Raw genomic sequence first — 19,603 nt, 5'->3', positions numbered from 1 at the left:
GTATCTGCCCGGGGCTGTTGATGGGTCTGTATGCAATGATGGGCGTAGCTGCGGGAAGTTTATTGTTTTTTTTTGTTGATGAGTGAGTATAGGGGTGGGATTTAATAAGTTTTCTTCGTCTCACTCCTTTTTCAGGCAAGTTTTGTTTTTTGTTTTGTGTATTTTATGTTCAATATAGGTATTTGTTGTGCCTGAAAATGAATAAATAAATGAAAATGAAAATGAATGAATGAAATGAAATAAATGGCCTGTATTTGTATAGCGCTTTTACTAGTCCCCCCTAGGGACCCCAAAGCGCTTTACACACTTTTACACACCCAGTCATCCACCCATTCACACACACATTCACACACTGGTGGAGGGAAGCTACAGTTGTAGCCACAGCTGCCCTGGGCAGACTGACAGAAGCGAGGCTGCCATATCGCGCCATCGGCCCTTCTGGCCAACACCAGTAGGCGGTAGGTGAAGTGTCTTGCCCAAGGACACAACGACCGAGACTGTCCGAGCCGGGGCTCGAACCGGCAACCTTCCGATTACAAGGGGAACTTCCAACTCTTGAGCCACGATCGCCCCTCCTAAGCGCATAGCCCCTCCTGCTAGCCCTCAATGTCTACGTGTATTTAAAATTGAGAGGTGGGCAACGACGCCAGGGGTGAGGTGTACACCCTGATGGGCTTTTGGATTCCGTGTAGCGTGCCCACCCCCAAGATCCTATATGTATGTGTTATGAGAGTGTGAGTAATGTGAATGTCTAAGTTGTGAGATAAAATTGAGGCACAGGCAGCCAGAAGGGGACAGAGGGGGATGCCTCCCCTGCACCCTGGTGACACATCTTTACCGCAAGGCCCTGCATGTCTGGGTGATTGTGGTGGAGCGGGAAGAGGGAGGCAGCTGGAGATGGGGAGGGAAGGAAGGGAGGGGCAAGTGACCCCTCCCTGGGGCCAGCTCCCCCGCTGACCCCAGTAGGCACCCCCATACTCTGCAACCCGCCAGGGAAAGGGGGCCCAGGCCCATCTAGACCGGGGCCCAGTACAGCAGCGCTGCCCGGCCCCACAGAGCCCGGGACAGCCCGCCCGACCCCACCTCAGAGAAAACTGCACCCACCCCGTCAGCCACTCATCATCCAGACTACACAAGACAATAGACGCCCAGATCTTCCTCCACCTCTCCTGTATCTCCCCCTCCTGCAGAGTGAGTTCCTGAAGAGAGGAGAGCTCCTGCAAGATGTAACAACCTCCCCCACCAGTTGAAGAGCCCCCCAGGTGGCTCGATGCACCGGTGGCACCCTGCACCAGGACTGGGCCCCCATACACCCACCCGCCCACAACCCCGGCAACACACCAACCAGGACCCAAGCCCCCGAGGCCCAGCCAGAGCCCCAGCCCAGAGACGAAGCGCCCCCAGAACATCTCGCCAGTCCCGAACCCACCCAGGGGCAGCCAGACTACCAGGTCAGTAACCCACGTCCGTCAGCACAGACCCTCCCCACAGATTATTTTTATTTTTCCAGTTCATGAGGACTGTTTTCTTGGCTATGCATAGGGCAGTGAAAACCATATGGGATACTGTATATTTTTTTCTGTAGTGACATTATCTAAGCTGCCCAACAAACACACTAAAGAGGAAGTTGGAATGTTACATTTCAGACACTTTGATAAGTCTTCACATATCTTGCGCCAAAACTTCTGAACTGGTGGACAGAACCAGAAAGCGTGGATATAATTGTCCGGTGAATTGGTTTGGCAGTGTGAGTAGTTGTTGGTAGACGTAAAACCCATCTTGACATCCGATGACCTGTATAGTGCACTCTATGTAGTATTTTGTATTGAATTAATTGAAGACTGGGATTTCTAATTAGATCAAAGGTCTTTAAGCAGATATGAGACCAGAAGTTTTGGTCTCAGTTAACTGATAAATCCGCTTCCCATTTTGCAATAGGAAGTGATATTGATTCATCTGTTTTAGAAAGCATTCTGTATATTTTGGAAAGTAATTTGGGGGTTTTAAGACTAAGAAATTGAACCACACTTGGTGGTGTTTGTAGTTCAACTTTAACCTGGTTTAAAAAAATTCTTTACTATGGATTTAATTTGTTGATATTCTAAAAATCTTTTCTTGTTGATCCCATATTGTGTAACTAGTCTGTAAAATGAAATACATTCTGTTCCTTCTAATATATGTTCTAAATATTTGATTCCTTTACCACTCCAATCTGAAAAGTTTATCATATTATTGTTTTGTAATATGTCAGGGTTGTTCCAGATAGGTGTACGTTTGCATGGGATTAATGAAGACTTGAGCTGATAAATGGTAGATCTGAAATCTCTAGATTATTGCAAAGTGCTTGTTCTACATCTAGCCAAGGTTCATCTAAGAAGATATGTTTTAGCCATCCTGAGATAAACTGAAGCCTGTTGGCTAAGAAGTAGTGCTGAAGGTTAGGTCTGAAGGTTCTCAGTCATCCAGGTCATTGTAGTCAAAGGAGCTTGCAAAGAAAAGCGTCTGGACTTCTTTAAGTTGCTTGAAGATGTTTCACCTCTCATCCGAGAAGCTTCTTCAGTTCTAAGGTCAAATGGTGGGGAATCCCAGATTTAAACCTAGTGGGAGTATGACCCCAAAGAGGGACAAAAAGACCCCCTGATGGGTGAGCTCATTGTGAGACCTGGCCCCACCTTATCATGCGAATTCCTGAGGTCAGATGGCCCAGGATGTGAGTGGGCATTAAGGCGTCTGGGGAAGGAACTCAAAACTGGATTATAGATGGCAGACAGTTGGTGTCGTAATCCACCACCTCTGTTCAAAGATGGTCGCTCACAGTGGACATAGATGGCTTCTTTCACTCCTCTTTCAAACCATCTGTCCTCTCTGTCCAAAATGTGAACATTGGCATCCTCGAAAGAGTGTCCTTTATCCTTAAGATGCAGATGGACTGGTGAGTCTTGTCCTGTGGAGGTGGCTCTTCTATGTTGTGCCATGCGCTTGTGAAGTGGCTGTTTGGTCTCTCCAATGTAGAGGTCTGAGCATTCCTCGCTGCACTGTACAGCATACACCACATTGTTAAGTCTGTGTTTTGGAGTTTTGTCTTTCGGGTGAACCAGTTTTTGTCTGAGCGTGTTGCTGGGTCTGAAATGCACTGGGATGTCATGCTTGGAGAAAACTCAACTGAGTTTTTTTGATACACTGGCTACATAGGGGATGACAATGTTGTTGCGTCTGTCCTTCTTATCCTCCCTCGCTGGTGTCTGATCTTCTTTTCTGTGCACACCCAGTTTCACACCTTGGCTCAGACGATTAGAGGATCACCAGGGGGTCCTTTTGTCCCTGTTTGGGAGGATACTCCCACTAGGTTTAAATCTGGGACTCCCCACCATTTGACCTTAGAACTGAAGAAGCTTCTCGGATGAGAGGTGAAACGTCTTCAAGCAACTTAAAGAAGTCCAGACGCTTTTCTTTGCAAGCTCCTTTGACTGCTGAAAGTTAGGTAGTTCTAATCCTCCTTTATCCTTGGTCTTTTGTAGTGTTTTTAAGCTTATACGTGGGGGTTTATCTTTCCAAAGGAATTTGGACATGTATGAATCTAGAGATCTGAACCAATCTTGTGGCGGTTTAGTTGGGATCATTGAGAATAAATAATTTATTTTTGGTAAGACCATCATTTTTATAGCAACAACCCTTCCCATGAGTGATATGAGTAAACATTTCCATCTAGCCAGATCGCCTTCTACCTTCTTTAAAAGTGGGATATGGTTTAATTTTGTTAGATCTGCAAGCTTGGGAGAAACATTAATACCTAAATATTTTATATTTCCCAATTGCAGTGGTGTAGAAGAAAAATTATGGAAGGAGCAATTAATTGGTAGAACTGTAGATTTTGACCAGTTAATTGAGTAATCTGATATTCTTGCAAAAGAGTTTATCAATTCAATCACCCCAGAGATATTGGTTTGTGAGTTTTGGAGAAAAAGTAACACATCATCCGCATAAAGGCTGATTTTATGTTCCACGTTCTTGCATTTTATGCCCTTAATTACTGAATTCTGTCTAATTGCTGCTGCTAGTGGTTCAATAAAAATTGCAAACAGTGAAGGGGGGAGTGGGCATCCCTGCCTGGTGCCCCTCAGGAGACATAAGCTGGAGAATGTTTGGTCATTTGTTTTGACACAAGCTGTTGGGGAATTATATAATATTTTTAACCAGTTAATGAAAGAGGATCCAAAACCAAATTTGTGTAAAGTTGCAAATAGAAATTTCCAGTTAACTCTGTCAAATGCTTTTTCTGCATCTAAAGAAAATATTGTAGTTTCAAGGTTTTTACTGTGTGAGTAGTCTATCAAATTAAGTAATCTACGTGTATTTGTTGATGAGTGCCTACCTTTTATGAAACCAGTTTGGTCAGGATGAATTAAGAGGGGGGTTATTTTCTCTAGTCTCTTTGAGAGAGCTTTGCAGATTATATTAAGGTCTACATTTATAAGGGATATTGGACGACAGCTTGAGGGATATACAGGGTCTTTGCCTGGTTTTAGCAGGAGATTAATGTTTGCAGAATTCCTATTTGATGGAAGTCTGCCCTTTTCTTTGATTTCCAACAATGTGTCTGTGAAGGTTCTCAGTCATCCAGGTCATCGCAGTCAAAGGAGCTTGCAAAGAAAAGCGTCTGGACTTCTATAAGTTGCTTGAAGACGTTTCACCTCTCATCCGAGAAGCTTCTTCAGTTCTAAGGTCAAATGGTGGAGAGTCCCAGATATAAACCTAGTGGGCGTAACCCCCCACAGAGGGACAAAAGGACCCCCTGATGATCCTCTAATCGCCTGAGCCAAGGTGTGAAACTGGGCGTGATTGGGACCCACGCCCAGTTTCACACCTTGGCTCACACCTTGGCATTAAGTTAAACAGATGTTTAACTTAATGCAAGTTAGTGTGAGTGGATATGAAAAAGGTGTAGCGGATTCTTATCTGGTGTGAAATTAATACAGCCACGGAGTGATATTGGGGTCGCGATGAAGCTGTCCGTCCACGTACAGCCGGTCCACAGCAATGACAGCGCAGGAGCCCTTCTGGGTGAAGCCGCGTTGGATTGGGAAGAGGACCCTGCATCGTTCCAGGATCTCTTTGGGGAACTGGTCATTCACGCTGAAGTCCGTTCCTTTTAATTCCCTGCTTTTCACCTGTTCCTTTTGTTTGAAGTGGCCGAATTTGGCCACAATAGGACGTGGTCTCCCGGTCGCAGCCCTGCATGGGGCCGATGCGATGCACCCTATCAAAGGCGATGTTCTTCACCGTGTTCTCCGGCAGCTTCAAGTGGGTTTTGATTAAGCTTTTTACCGTAGTCTCCGCGTCTTCTCCAGCAGCTTCTGGAATACCAGAAAATACGAGATTATCACGCATGCCACAAGCTTGTAGATCAATAACTGTTTCTTTTATTTTTTTATTTTCTCTATTTAGCTGGGTAACATTGTCTGTGAGACATTTCACCGACTCCCTTAGCATGGCATTTTCAGCAGCGAGCGTTTCCACCTGCTGCCGGCTGAACTCCAGGGATTCTCGCAAGGATTTAAATTCGCGGTGAAGAATCTCCACCAAGGACAGCCTTGCATTGAAACTGGACAATCGTTGGTCGATTGACTCCAGTATGTCGACAATATCTTTGCCGGCTGGCGATGTTGTGCCGGGGGAATCTGCCGGGCGAAGTCTTTTTGACGACAGCGTCGCTTACCTTGTCCGTCACTTCCGTCACTTACCTCTTTCGTCAATTACCTTCTTCAGTTCACTATCCTTGCCAACACCTGTCAGTGGGTCACCAGCTTCCTGACGTATAGGCAACAGCTGGTGAGGCTGAGGAGCATCACATCCCACACACACTGGAGTTGAACTCCCCCTTCTCTTCTGGCTCTTGGAGTAGGCAGACGCATCTTTCACCCTCTCCTTCCCTTAGCTTCCCTGCTGCTGCTTCTATGTCGTTGTCTTGTCTGACTCTAACCCTGAGAGAGCCTCTCATTCTGGCTCTTGTTCTCTAAAACTAAAGAAGAACTATGGATTTGATAAACTGGTCCCTTAATGCAAATGACACGCTATTCTCGACCAGAAGCCTGGGTTCGGGAGAGCCCGAGTGTCCCGGAAGGACGTTCCCTGCTGGATACACGATGGAAGGGTGGTAGCGTCATCGAGGACATTGAAGACATCTACTTATTCGGAACCATGATAACAGGGTTCTTGCTGTTTGGAGCTGGCTTGGCCCTGGCTTATCGGAAATTGAATAAAGCAGTGACTGCTATTCAAAACCCCACAAGGCTAGCCACTCTGATCGAAACTGTGGGACGAGCAGTGAGTGCTCAGACTGTTCTTACTGAACGAAATATGGGAAAGATCTTGGAGGTGCTCATGGCTCTTAAAAGAGAGATACATCTGGAGACCAGTGATGGACATTAGAACGAGTGTAAAATGGATGCAGTTCGTTCGACCTAAACCAGTTACCTCCATCTCTAATGCGGCTATACCCCCACCCCCGATGGCGCCAGCTGCGTGAAGGTTGACGCCGAGGAAAACAACAACATTCTTCCAGGAGATATGATAACGAGAACGAACTGACTCTCTGCCCTATTCCTCAAGGCCACCTGCATAGGCTGTGGACTGTTGATCTTAGTTCCCTGTTGGGGGCTGTATTTAAACCCTCAATGTCAATCCCGCTGTGTCCCAGCCAGTCATTCAGTCAGTCCCATGCTGCGTTTGTTCTGTCTTCACAAAAAACACTGTCCACATCCTCAATTAACCTGTTTGGGTCTTCTCTTCTCCATCCCCTCAATAGGACCATGACAGAATAAGACCTGTGCCATGAAGATACATCAAAGCCAACAGGAGACGAGTCTTACACCACTGCCGCTTTTATCATTTGGAGCAGTCGGAGCACTCACCGGTGTTGAGTGAAACTGAGTTTTTTTAATCCTGCTCATCACAAAAAGACTCCTGTTTCTTCTGCTAATAATCCAGTGACTCTTCAACACACCGATAGCCTGTCAAAACTTAAGACTGTTTTTTATCAGCCTGAATCCCAAAAAACTGTTCTGCCATCTCAGGCTCCTATTTAGGACATTCACACCTGTGACATTGCTGTCACTATAACAACACCTCTCTGTCAGCCAGTTCCTGCTCACAGGGTGGCTCGGACCCTGCCTCCCTCTTCACCTGTTCCTGTTCCTCGGGTGAACCTGCGTCATTTCTGTCTGCTGTTTATTTACTTTCCAGCTATTTGAAACTTTGTCGAGGAAAAGCACAGAGTTTTTTAAATGGACTGACAATGAGGTGGAGTTGTTGCTGCAAGTAACACAAGAGTGAAAGTTGCAAAAGCAAGCGAGCTATCTAGAGCATGTAAAAGCTGATATTAATCTTTAATAGGGCAGTCAAAATTGAGAGCAAACAAAACAATAGCTATACAGTGCCGTCTGCCATCTTAGTTGAATTGGTCACATGACTGCATCATGTGACTAAAATGCGTGGTGTACGTTTCCTCCTGCACCTGTCCCTGCACCACGGCTGAGGGTAGCCAGGATCCAACCAGTCCCCGCACCTGTATCTGTTCCTCGGGTGGGGACGACTAGGGTTCGGCCAATTCCACCACCTGTTCCAGTTCCAAGGGACACAAAGCCCAGTCCTCAACCTGAGCTTCAACAACAGCAAGAGGTTTCCACACCTGCTGGCCCTGCTCAGTCTCTTCCAGAGGTTTCTGCACAGCTGGCCATGCGTGTCCATCAGAACTGATTCATGTTTCAGAACTGAAACAAAACCACAAAAAACAAGGAATCCGAAGCACTCAGTCCAAACACAAGGGCATAGGAGTCCGCAGTCAGGCGGATCAGGGGGTCGACCTGGAGGGTGACTGCACAAAAGTCCACAGTTTATTAGTTCGGGGGGCGTAGCATGATCAATACACAAGGATGCTAGGTAATTGTGCAGAGGGATAAGATGTTCTGTGGAAGACTTGGCTGGTGATTTTTCAGTCATTTCATAAACATGCCCATGAACCTTTAAACATGCCCATGAACCTTTAAGGCAGTGTTTGTTCTCCTTAAAAAACACACGTGGATTCAGAATATAATCTCCCAACTCATGCTGCCGTGGTGACGACTTGGACGCCGCCTCCTCCTGGAAGCCGTGGCTGTGGAGGCCGGTGCCGCTACGGCTGAGATGAATGTAGTGCTGGAAGCAGCCACCGGTTGAGGTGAAGAAAATGCAGCACTTGTCTGCTGCAGTGGTGACACAGGCATGGACACAGGTGAGAGACTGGATAAGCCGACTCGTACTCCCGTAGCCGGCGAAGAAAGAGCTGCATCACCACAGGGCTGTGTCATGAACTGGCTGTGTGGAGGCAGATGAGGACCCAAACGCAAAACTCACGGAGACAGGAACTGAACTCAAAATCACTGCTTTATTGCAGGCCTTAAAACGAAACAGAACTAAACTGGGAATACTAACAGAAGACCGAGGGAACACAGAAAGACACAGAGGTTCGGGGAGGAGACACTGACCACGCGACACTGAACTGATGGAGACATACACATAAATACACAGAGGGCTAACGAGGGAAGTGGGAGCACACAGGGAACACAGCTGACACAGATAATCATAACGAGACAGGGCAGGAGTGAACACAGCATGACGCATACTGACGAGAGACTGTAAAGTAAAACAGGAAGTACACAGAGGTTCAGACAGGAGGAGAGAGAGCACGGGGAGAACACAGGCATAATGGGCTGGGGAAAACATGGAATAAAACACAAGGAAAGACGAGGGCTCACAGATACACAAGGGCACACAGGAGGTAACCAAATAAGGAACATCTTAACTGAATAACCTAGGAACCAAGGCATAAATAGGGAACAAAATACAAAACACACAAAAACTAAGAATACTGGGCCAACATGGCCCAGGACCATGACAGGCTGGGGTGATTCAGCCTGCACACTGGGCAGCTGCTGCTCTGACGATGATGGTGAGGCAGAGGAGATAGTGGCTGTAGCAAAGTTCTTTAAGTCTGCAGGCAGGCAGTCCATAAAACCTGGGTTAGGTTAATGTGACAGACACGATAATACAAACTTGATAACATAAGACACGCAGCATGGAACACAAAGGGTGAGGGAACTTAAATACAGGGGTAGAAAAACACAAAGAGAAACTAACTGTTTCTACTTCAATCATGAAACTGATCAATGACCAGCTGATCGGCTTTTCTGTCGCAACTCCCGTCTCTCTTGTTTGTTTATCGCCCACTTTGTGCCAGAAACAAGAAACCAGCGGAGGTCGCGTTAAACAACAGCAGCACGTTTAAGCTTGATCAGCTGTTGTTAGAATTTATTTAATATTACCTTCCAGTATCAGCTGATGTTTGCTGGAGCCACAGCCGTAAAAGCTGCTGGTCATGATATCGGTTTGGTTATCTGGTGAGAGGGAAACATGAAGATGAAACCAGGAGATGTTCTTACTGAGTCATCAGAGCTCAACAGGTGATGGAGAAACAGGTTTACTTTTTAGGTGACTTGAATGAGTTGAAGGGAAGTTATAAACCGTTTCTGAGAGACAAATAACACCATAATAATTTTTTTACGTAGCTGACAGCTGGTAACTGTGCAGGGTCGGACCTAGCAAAGTTTTGCCAGGGGGCCAGGTAGGGCATTAACAGGGAGAGGGGGGCACAAAGAAGTACTTTTCTTTCTTATTCTCATTTAAAATATCTAGCTTTTAAAAAATAATTATCTGAGTCTTACAACAAACGATTGATAGATTGATGCATATACACCATCAGAACAGTGTACATCACTGTCACAACAGCGATTGTTTTCATTCAAAGGCTTTTTCCTATAATGGCGGGCTGCTCTCTAGTCAATTTTTTTGTCCCAGTCCAGCCCTGTATGCAGCTCATCTGCAGTCTGGTGTTACCTACATCTTCCTATTCGGAAGGCAGAATTTCCGAGTTCTGAGTACAATCGAAAGCACCACGACTGCAGTTTTTGTGTTGGATGTAAAAAGCGCACATGATGCTGTGATGTAGGCTCGAATCATGGCAGCGGTCAACGACAGTCCAGGTGTGGAATTTCTCTCGTGGAAATATGCACATTATTTTTTCCTTTCTATTAGTAGGTGGCACAGTGCACTTGTGGCAAGTAAGCAAGCTAGAAGACTGGCAGTCTTGCTGGGTATCCAGTTACAGAAGCAACACATTAACAAGAGAATTCAGAGTAAAACCAAAGTTACTTTTCCTAGTAACTAGTTACTTTGAAAGTAATGAGTAACTTGAAGTAACTGAGTTACTTTTGATAGAAGTAAGTAGTAATGTAACTAAGTTACTCATTTAAAGTAACTTACCCAACACTGTCAAGGACACATCTAAAACCTGCAGGACACCGGCTCTCGAGGACTGGGTTTGGACACCACTGCACTAGGTGATCAACACCAAGGCCAAAACCAAGTGTGTTTACAGAAATAATCCCTGATTTGCAGACCCTCTTACCAAACACAGTCATTTAAAATTTCTTAAATCAACTAATTTGTCTTTTAAAAATCATAATATAGTCAGCAATTAAATTTGATCTTACTTGTTCTCCACTCTGGGTTCTTTGTAAATTGAGATTTCAGCAGTAACTAGAAGATGTGAATGCAGTATTTATGTCCAATCCTTACGGCTACTGTTACTGAAACCAACCAACTGAAAAGATAACAGCCACAAGAAGCAGTACCCTCTATGGTGAAGGAAACTAGAGGCCAAGATAAAGGCAGAACAAAGGACAGCCAACTAACTGCCAGAGCTGTTAAAAGATGTGATGAAGAAAGGGATGCTTAAGAAGTACAATAAGCAGTCCGTATCTGTGACCTTAGAAATTAGAACAGCCCTGCCAAGGCTGGAGAAAGAGCAATACTGGAAGAGAATATGGGAAAAGGATGAAACATTGCTCAGTGGTTAGTGGATCTAAGAGCAGACCACAATAACCTCCCTGAACAAGATCCAGGGACCATCATAGTGGCAGACATCCATGAAAGAGTCTCAAGCAGGAAGACTAGACAGCGCTAGGCCTTGACATAATCATATGGATCGATATTTGTGATTTGACTCAAATTTTGATTAAAGAGGAATGCAAGATGTTTCATTTTCTTAAGGTAAGATGTCATAACATAACCAGAAAAGACAATGTATGATTTTTAAACATTGTTACAGCTTTTTTTTTTTTACATTTAAAAAATTTGCAAATGAATGAAATTGTTGTAAAATATAAATTTCACAGTGACAAACAAATGACAAATGAACTGTAGCTCAGTTATTGTCAGTTTGAATCGATATGTTTGTTGGAGCGATCGAGAGAGAGAGAGAGTATATACAATATGCAGCACTATATGAGAAACTGTCCAAAACTAACTGAATGGCTAAACTAAAAAAGCTCTTATGACACAATACATATACAGTGAAAGGTAATATAAAGCCTGGGGAAGTAATTATGCAGCCTTGTACCTCATACAATGCATTAATGTCAGCTGATAAAATGTTCCTAACTCTAAATTGTGGTTTCAGTTACTAAAGATTAGTTGCTATCAATCAACAGACAAATGCACAAGCACACTTTTACATCCAACTGAAAAAGAAAACAAGGGCGTGGCTAACCATGACACACATGAACAGCTAAACTCAGTCTCTTTTACATTCATGTTCAAGTTCAGACAAGCCGTTCACCTAAATGTAAAGAAAGAAAGAAAGCTATCAAGTCTCCTCTTGTTACTGACATGAAGGTTACCTTTTTTAATCTTCAAATGTTTTCAAGTTTAATATGCATTTGTCAAAACTTGCAACGGTGACTATCCTCTGAGGAAGGCTGTGTTTGAATATCTTAATCTGTGGCTTTTTCTTTCACTCTGTACTATACTGACACGTCAGTGAGTAGACAGAGTGATAGGTATTAGATATTATTCAAACGGACAGTTTTTTGTTTACTGCAAAATAATGTGGAGCTGCCTTGTTACCATTTAATTTTCATGCTGCTGCACACAGGCATGTGCTTTGCATACAGTTAGAGTGCAGCTTCAGAAGGGAACCTCACAGTATAGTCAATAGCCTTAAAGCACATTTAGGAAACACTAACAATACAACAATACACTAACAATACAAACACTAACATTACACAGCAAAAGATTTATTATCAAAATCTGAATTCAATTAGTCTGTCTGAAGATATTTTACTTACACAAATTAATATCTTGAGTAAAGTAGGACAATATATGCTTATCCTCCTTTATAAAGTGAAATAAATACAGACTTTGCAGTTGTGTTTTCCAGATTTGCATTACATTCATCACTTTCTGAACCCTCATATTCAATGACCAATATCTACAATATAAATGCTTAGTAAGCAGTTAAAATATGGGACTTACAGCACATAAATGTAGCAGATAGGTAGAGCAGATCTGTGTTTGTACTACTGTACAGTTTATACTACATGATCCTCCTGATGGTCTTGGAGTGACCTCTACTGAGATTTGCATGATGAGGTTTAGACTCTGACTTACACTCAGACTGTTTGAATTTGTTATGCACGCCCAGTGAAATAAGATACATGCAGTTCATTTTCCTGTTAAACATACACCAACTGCAGACAATTGGACAAGAGTGGGCAGTTTGCTTCTTTACCTTCTAGTGGTTCTGGCATAATTTGGGTCCATTTGTTTATCTGCAGCAAAGGGGGATTGTAAATCAGCAAAATTAATTGTTGTTACAGTTCTCACAAGACTGAGGGAAAATCTTTTCTATATGTTCATGTTGCCTAATCAGTATCTAACAGACTTCTGGATACTGGATACTTTTTTCACTGTCATATATTTCCATATAATGCTTTTCTGTTCAGTGCTACAGAGGGTGTAAATTATTCCTATATTCACTGTGCAAGTACCAGGGGACAACACAAAAGGTGCCATCATATATGCAATTATGTAAACAATTCAGTCAATAGACTGCAAGTGCTTGCCATCTTTTTTATTGAGTATGAATGTCCTTTGTATGCGTTCAAAGAAGCTCTATAATTCCTTCAAACAACTGCAACAGAAAAGCCATAAAAAAGAGAAAGGGCTGATTTACCTAGCAGTTAAGGCTGTGGCTCCACTGTGCTTGCTCCTGTTACTTAGGCCATGCCCTTTGTCTGGGGCCAGGGCTTGGTCCAGATCCAAAAATTTGCATGCCAAGGGCCACTTGAATGTGAAGCTCCCCGGATTCTCACTACCTGACATGCAAAACTGGTGGAGGACCAGTTAAAATGGCACACACGCACAATCAGCACAGGTGTACTCCTGCTAAGAGTGACGCTCCAACCGCCCATCCTTTACCAGAGCTAAAACATTCACCATCCTTTCCAGAGAGTGTTATGAAAATGAGTGCTGTGATTTTACTAGGACACTCTACTTGCTGACTGTCAAAGGAGATGGTTGCACTTGTAAGAGCAGAACACTGGACATTAGCAAATTAAATCTCTTAGCACTGTGACAGGATCAGGGGGCAACGTTTAAATAAGAGAGAGGTCAGGAAATAGAAGAAAACCAAGAAGTGACAGATTTAAAGGATGCCAAGGTCTTTCCTTGTGAAAAAGAAACGTGGGCCATGTGGAGCATGGCAGTGGAAAGAATCAGAACAACATGAGTGGAAAGAAGAAAATCCACAAGGTATGAATTTCAAGTGGCTTCAAGTTTAATTTCTGCTGTCAAAATGTTAAAGCCGTAACAATTAGTCTGTATCACAGTAATTTACTTCAATGTCGTAATTTAGTCATGTAATCTACCTATCTGTCTATCTATCTAACTACATAGTGAGTGAAAATATTGAAAAACAGATATCCTGCAGTCCTGGCACCCAAGAGCCTGCCGCCATGCCTCAGCCAGTAATCCCCTCAGGACGTGATGCAACAAGAGGAATTATAGTGCCAGTACCTTTAGCAGGACTGGGAGGACCAAGAGCTGATACCAGGCCGGACTGGTCTACTGTGATGCTCCGGGGCTCCTACCATCCCAGTACAATGGCACTGGTCAGCAGAGCAAAGGTGAGAAAGGTTTTCTTGCCAAAATACAATATCACTCCTTTAATGTGAACAACTAACCCAGTGTTTAGTGCATAGTTATTAGCATCATGTGACTGTTGGACTAGTGGTGGACTAGTAGGAGGTTAGAAATTTGGGCAAGGATTCTTAGGACATGACCTTAGGCAGGACCACAGACGACTGCCTTTGGAATATATGCATCATCAGACTCACATTTTTTGTGATGTAAGACACAGAGTTAACAGAGGTGTTTGTTGGAGCTTACAGTTCAAAAGCATGAGATGGTAGTGAATTCAATCAGTAATCAGTGAAAGGGTAATATCCTATATTACATTCTCTGGGTAATTTTTTTCTCTTCCACTTGATATATATATGTGGCTTTCATCACAACTTTGTATGTTTGGGGGGGGGGGGGGGGGGGGGGGGGGGGGGGGGTAGATGCACTGTGCTTGGGAAATCAGTTCAGTTCAATACAACCATAACTACATTTTTTTTTTTGATTGATTGAGTTCATAATATACACACACAAACGCAAAGCAGGATATGAAGCATCGCCAAATGTTGTAAAGGCTCACCTTTTAGCACATTCACTTCACCAGATGCACCTTGTTTCTTTTCCTCACCTTTGATTGGGTGTGGTGCTTGGCCTTAATTGCGCTCACCTGTCACTCGTTATATAAGGACTGCACTCACCTACCCCTCACTCTTTCTTCACTCCCACATGCGGCGGCAGCTGAGAGATAGCCGTCCATGTGTGTCTTTCCTTCCTTTAACCATAATTCAATAAAATGACAAAACCTGTAAATGATTGACTGTTTATTCTCATTCTAATCGGATGAGCCCATGATGATGACTACTTAAACTCTGAACCTTCCTTCCTCCAAAACACCAAATATGTTTCCAAACCAATATCCTTCCAAGTCAAAGACTAGAAAATATGGTGAAGCATATCTTCCTTTTGGTTTCACCTACACAAGTGCCAAGGTAGGTCTACCCTGCCTTGGTTTTCCCTGCGTTGAGAGCACGCGCTGGGCTCTCCAAATCACGGACAAACAGAATCCCACATTCTTGATTTTTAGTTCACAAACACTTCTTGTAATGACTAACTATTCCTGACATTTTGGAGATGTTAGTTCTTTATACATTAAAGTTACAGTGAGATACAAATAACATCAGGCTGATCCTGCCACAATTTGTTCCCCTTGTCCAAACCACAGACAAACAGGATCCCACAGTTGTTTATGTTTTTGAACCCATTTTGCACAGAGAGGCATTTTTTGAAAAATGTATTAATAGCAATGTTGAATATTACACAGGAAAAAAACAACTACACGTAAAATAATTACACTGTGACGCCTCTGCCTTTCTAAATGGAGGGACAGTAACTACGTGTGTATATGCAAGCGTGTAAAACCTGAAGATGGTAAGATTAACAGTATTTTGTCTCTATCCGCAATTCATCTCATGTAAACAATAATGTGTCACACAGCGTGACGTGAAAAAAGGCACATGGTGGGGGGCGCGAACATTTTTCTTGTAAAACAAAGGGGGCCTAGCAAAAAAAGTTTGGAAACCACTGTATTAGAGGGTTTTTGAGCATGAACCACCTTATTAAGGTCATGCCACAGAATCTCAGGTCAGGAACCTAAGGGGGCTTCAGCTTGAGGTCATGAACAGATGACCAGACATTCTCCGTCAGGATGTTTTGGTAGACAGCAGAATTCATTTTTCCATATATATAGGCAACAGTGGTAATCGGAGTGGTGACCCTCAAACTGGGCAAGTGGCTCCAGCAGATTCAAGGAATGACATTTGAGTTCCCTGTCCAATCATGCAAATAGATAAGATACTGTTACTTGTAAGCTAAACAGAGCAGAGAAAAGATGATTGTTACAGTGAAGTTTTGTCATATTTATTCAGTAGTTCTCTTCCCATCAGCCACGTCCCCGTACTTCCCCTGTCTCAGGTGACTTTGTTTGCTCAGTGTGCCACAAGATCTTCCCTCTACAACGCATGTTAACCCGCCACTTGAAGTGCCACAGCTTGGTGAAGAGGCATCCTTGTCGGTTCTGTGGCAAAGGATTCAATGATACCTTCGACCTAAAGAGACATATGCGAACACACACAGGTTAGGAATGTTCTAAATGTATTTTGTTGAATCCACTAATCTTTATCAAATTAAAACCCTTCGCTGACCCTTAAAAATGCATCCCTTTAGAGCCCTGGGGACCAAAAATGGTCCCGCCCCAAAAGTGCAATAAAAAGATTATATATTCATATTTTTTTCCACTTTAAATTGGTCAGTCTTTTAAAACTACTTCTCCCTGAAATATTCATATAAAGTTTTAATTATATTTTCATTGTTTTAACCCTTTAAATCCCAGTTTTATTACATGAGCGCCCTGTTTTTTTAGCCCCAAAAAACAAAAAACTAAATATTTTCCAAAAAAAACATTTGAAGTAATATTTGTTTGTTATTATAATTAGGCCTTTAGATGGACCAAAGATTGGCACCAACAGTCATTTCGATCGCCTTTTATTTTTTTTGCAGGAGCGCATTTCATAAAATGCACACACTATCGGTCCTAATCGACCACGCCCAAAAAAGTGCTATAAAAAATTTATATATTAATATTTTATTCCACTTTAAATTAGCCAATCTTTTAGACCTACTTCTCCTTGAAATATTCATGTCAAGTTTTAATTACATTTCGCGGATTTTAACCCTTTATATCCCGGTTTCGTCACATGAGCGCACTGCTTTTTTGCCCCAAAAAACATAAAACTTGAATATTTTCCAAAAAAAAACATTTGAGGTAATATTCAATTGTTATTATAATTAGGCCTTTAGATGGACTAAAGATTGGCACCAACAGTCATTTCGATCGCCTTTTATTTATTTTTTTCAGGACCAGAAAATGGTCTCCAGGCGGCAAATGCTCCTCCTCTAGGCCGAAATAAGTGCATGTTGCCGGGGTAAGTCGCGACAATCACCGGGGCACGATCACCGGGGACTGCTTTTTCCAGCCCACACGTCCGATACCACGTGACAACAAATACGTAATTTCCTGTTGACTAAAAAAAAAAAAAGCACCCTCTAACGGTCCTAGGGACCGAAAAATGGTCCCGCCCGATCAGCGGGCGAAGCCGCTGCTGCACGCCGGAAATGAGGCTTCGTTTCCCGCAGGTCTGTCCAAGCAGCCCGCTGTTTTCCAGCAGGGATCAAATGTGGAGCAAGGGCGCCACCCGGTGGACAAATAAAAAAATTACAACTCTAAGGCTCATAGACCAAAACGAGACGGAGACATAAGTAATCACCAAGACATTAACGGTAATAATTCTGCAGTGAAAAATAGCGTTTATAATGGAAGTCAATGGGCCAAAAATGGTCCCTAGGGCTCTAAGAGGATGTGTATTGTTAGCTTAGCCACTGAAGCTAATTTAAGGAAGTCAGACTTGAATTTTGAAATGAAATTATGCCAAACTTTTTTTTAGAGAATTTGGCTATATTCCATTCAACACAGTGCAAATGGCTTGTAACTGAAAAACTAAAGGGACCAAAAATGGTCCCAGGGCCAAAGAAGGGTTAAAAGAATCACAATCAATTTTATTACAAGGGAGTACATTTTATTATATATGTTATTGATAATATAATTAAGGGATTAATGGGTTTGCTGTGTATCATTAGTTGCACTTGATTGAAATGTAGGTTCTTAGTCATCCAGTTCATGGTAATCTAAGAAGCTTGGAAAGAAAAGTGACTGAACATCTTCAAGATTTTTAAAGACCGTTCACCTCTCATCCATTTAAATTAGCTGTGTTGGTTCAAGGACACATCTAAAACCTGCAGGACACCGGCCCTTGAGGCCTGGAGTTCCCCACCCCTGCGCTAGGGTTTAAATACCTGGGAGTCTCCATCATTTGGTTTTAAACCTAAAGAAGCTTTGTGGATGACAGATGAAACGTCTTAAAAAAAACTTTAAGAAGTCCAGTCACTTTCTTTCCAAGCTTTTTACAATTGGTTGAAATCTCCAAGAATTCCTTTGTGGGATTTACAGTAACTTTAAAGTGACTGGCATTAACGGAAATCAACAACAAAAAATTTAAATAAATGGAAAATCTGCGTTCAGTCATTACATGAGCTCTCTGACAATGTCAGCCTTGGTGGAAAGCTTAAAGGAGAAACTGTCTTTTGTCTCTCACTGCTACAGGTATCCGTCCCTACAAGTGTGAGCTGTGTGAGAAAGCTTTCACACAGCGTTGCTCTCTGGAGTCGCATATGAGAAAGATTCATGGCGTACATCAGCAGTATGCTTACCGCCAGAGACGCTCCAAGATCTTTGTATGTGAGGATTGTGGTTATACATCAAGCCGGCCTGATGAGTACTTCCTCCATGTGAGACAATGCCACCCTGGCAGCCCTGCTCTCCGCAGGTACTACCGTCGTCAGGCTCATGAGAACAGCACCTTTCCATCAGAAGATCGTAAACTCAGTCCCTATTTGCTCTACCCAGCCTCTGCATACTACATGTAGGTTTTATTCTAATGCTACATTATTTCATAGATCTTACAAAACTATTCAGAAGTAAGTATTCCCTTGTGTAATATGTAGGCCATGTGTGTCAGTATACTTGCGCTAATACCCTTTTGTGCTTATTTACTGTTTTGCTTTTAGCAAATGCTTTTAATCAAAACCTTAAAATAAAAATGAAGGTTTGTACATTATTCTTAATGTTTTTAATCTATCTGTAATCTACTAAGCCTGACCTGTTAAGTTAGCAGTACTAATAAAGAAATTCCAAATGTTTGCTCGGAAAAAATAAATACTTTTCATTAACAGTTAGGTAGGTATAGGTACGTTATGTTGTGTTTTCTTTCAGTTATTAGAAAAGCAGCCTTGCAAAACTGATTTTATTGTCATTTATATTTTTGTAATAGGAAGAACCACTGAACTTATATATATTTTGGAAATAAAACTAAATTTACCCTTACCTTAAGGTGGTGCGAAGTTCTTTTTACTACTACTACTTTGATAAATCTAATATGCACCTGTGCTTGTGGGTTGTTTTCTGCTGTCCCTTATCATGCACTTCTCTATAGTTGATGCTACCAACAGTGAGGACTTTGCTGTATCTATTTTTACTTTATTTTTTTCTCTCTGAAAAGAACGGTAGGGATGGGGCTGGTTGCTTTAAGTGATTTGGTTGGGCAATTCAGCATTACTAATGAAAAGTAAAGAACGGGTTGCTGTCAGTGCTGGTGCACAACAGCCCTTCAAGCTGGCACATAGCCTATATAATTATATAAAATTATCCATCCATTCATTTCCACTTATCCTTTTTAGGGCCGTGGGGGGCGCTGGAGCCTATCCCAGCTGTCTTAGGGCAAGAGGCAGGGTACACCCTGGACAGGTTGCCAGTCTGTCACAGAGCTAACATATAAACAGGAGACAACCAGTCGCACTCACATTCACTACCACATTCACACCTGTGGGCAATTTAGTGTTTCCAATTAACCCATCTACACTAACTGCATGTCTTTGGAGT

At 42.8% G+C, this 19,603-nt stretch overlaps 1 protein-coding gene across 1 annotated transcript; it reads left to right on the top strand.

The window, feature by feature from the left end:
- Positions 1-13,085: 13,085 nt before the first annotated feature.
- LOC101465367 (putative transcription factor ovo-like protein 3) lies at positions 13,086-19,004 on the top strand. The gene is made up of 4 exons (XM_076888938.1): positions 13,086-13,686; positions 13,831-14,060; positions 15,996-16,185; positions 18,269-19,004. Exons 1-4 carry the CDS (start codon positions 13,587-13,589, stop codon positions 18,589-18,591), a joined length of 843 nt encoding a protein of 280 aa, XP_076745053.1. The 5' UTR covers positions 13,086-13,586; the 3' UTR covers positions 18,592-19,004.
- The last annotated feature ends 599 nt before the right edge of the window (positions 19,005-19,603 follow it).

The sequence above is a fragment of the Maylandia zebra genome, linkage group LG10 (genome assembly GCF_041146795.1).
Source record: "Maylandia zebra isolate NMK-2024a linkage group LG10, Mzebra_GT3a, whole genome shotgun sequence".
In the NCBI taxonomy this organism is placed as follows: domain Eukaryota; kingdom Metazoa; phylum Chordata; class Actinopteri; order Cichliformes; family Cichlidae; genus Maylandia; species Maylandia zebra.
This window is presented reverse-complemented; position numbering and strand designations above follow the sequence as displayed.

What these genes read in the sequence shown, in the direction of transcription:
- LOC101465367 (XM_076888938.1), top strand. Translation starts at nt 13,587, where the DNA reads ATGCCAAGGTCTTTCCTTGTGAAAAAGAAACGTGGGCCATGTGGAGCA. An exon ending in CACTGGTCAGCAGAGCAAAG is followed by an intron (nt 14,061 to 15,995) that starts GTGAGAAAGGTT and finishes TCTTCCCATCAG; the next exon opens with CCACGTCCCCGTACTTCCCC. An exon ending in ACATATGCGAACACACACAG is followed by an intron (nt 16,186 to 18,268) that starts GTTAGGAATGTT and finishes TCACTGCTACAG; the next exon opens with GTATCCGTCCCTACAAGTGT.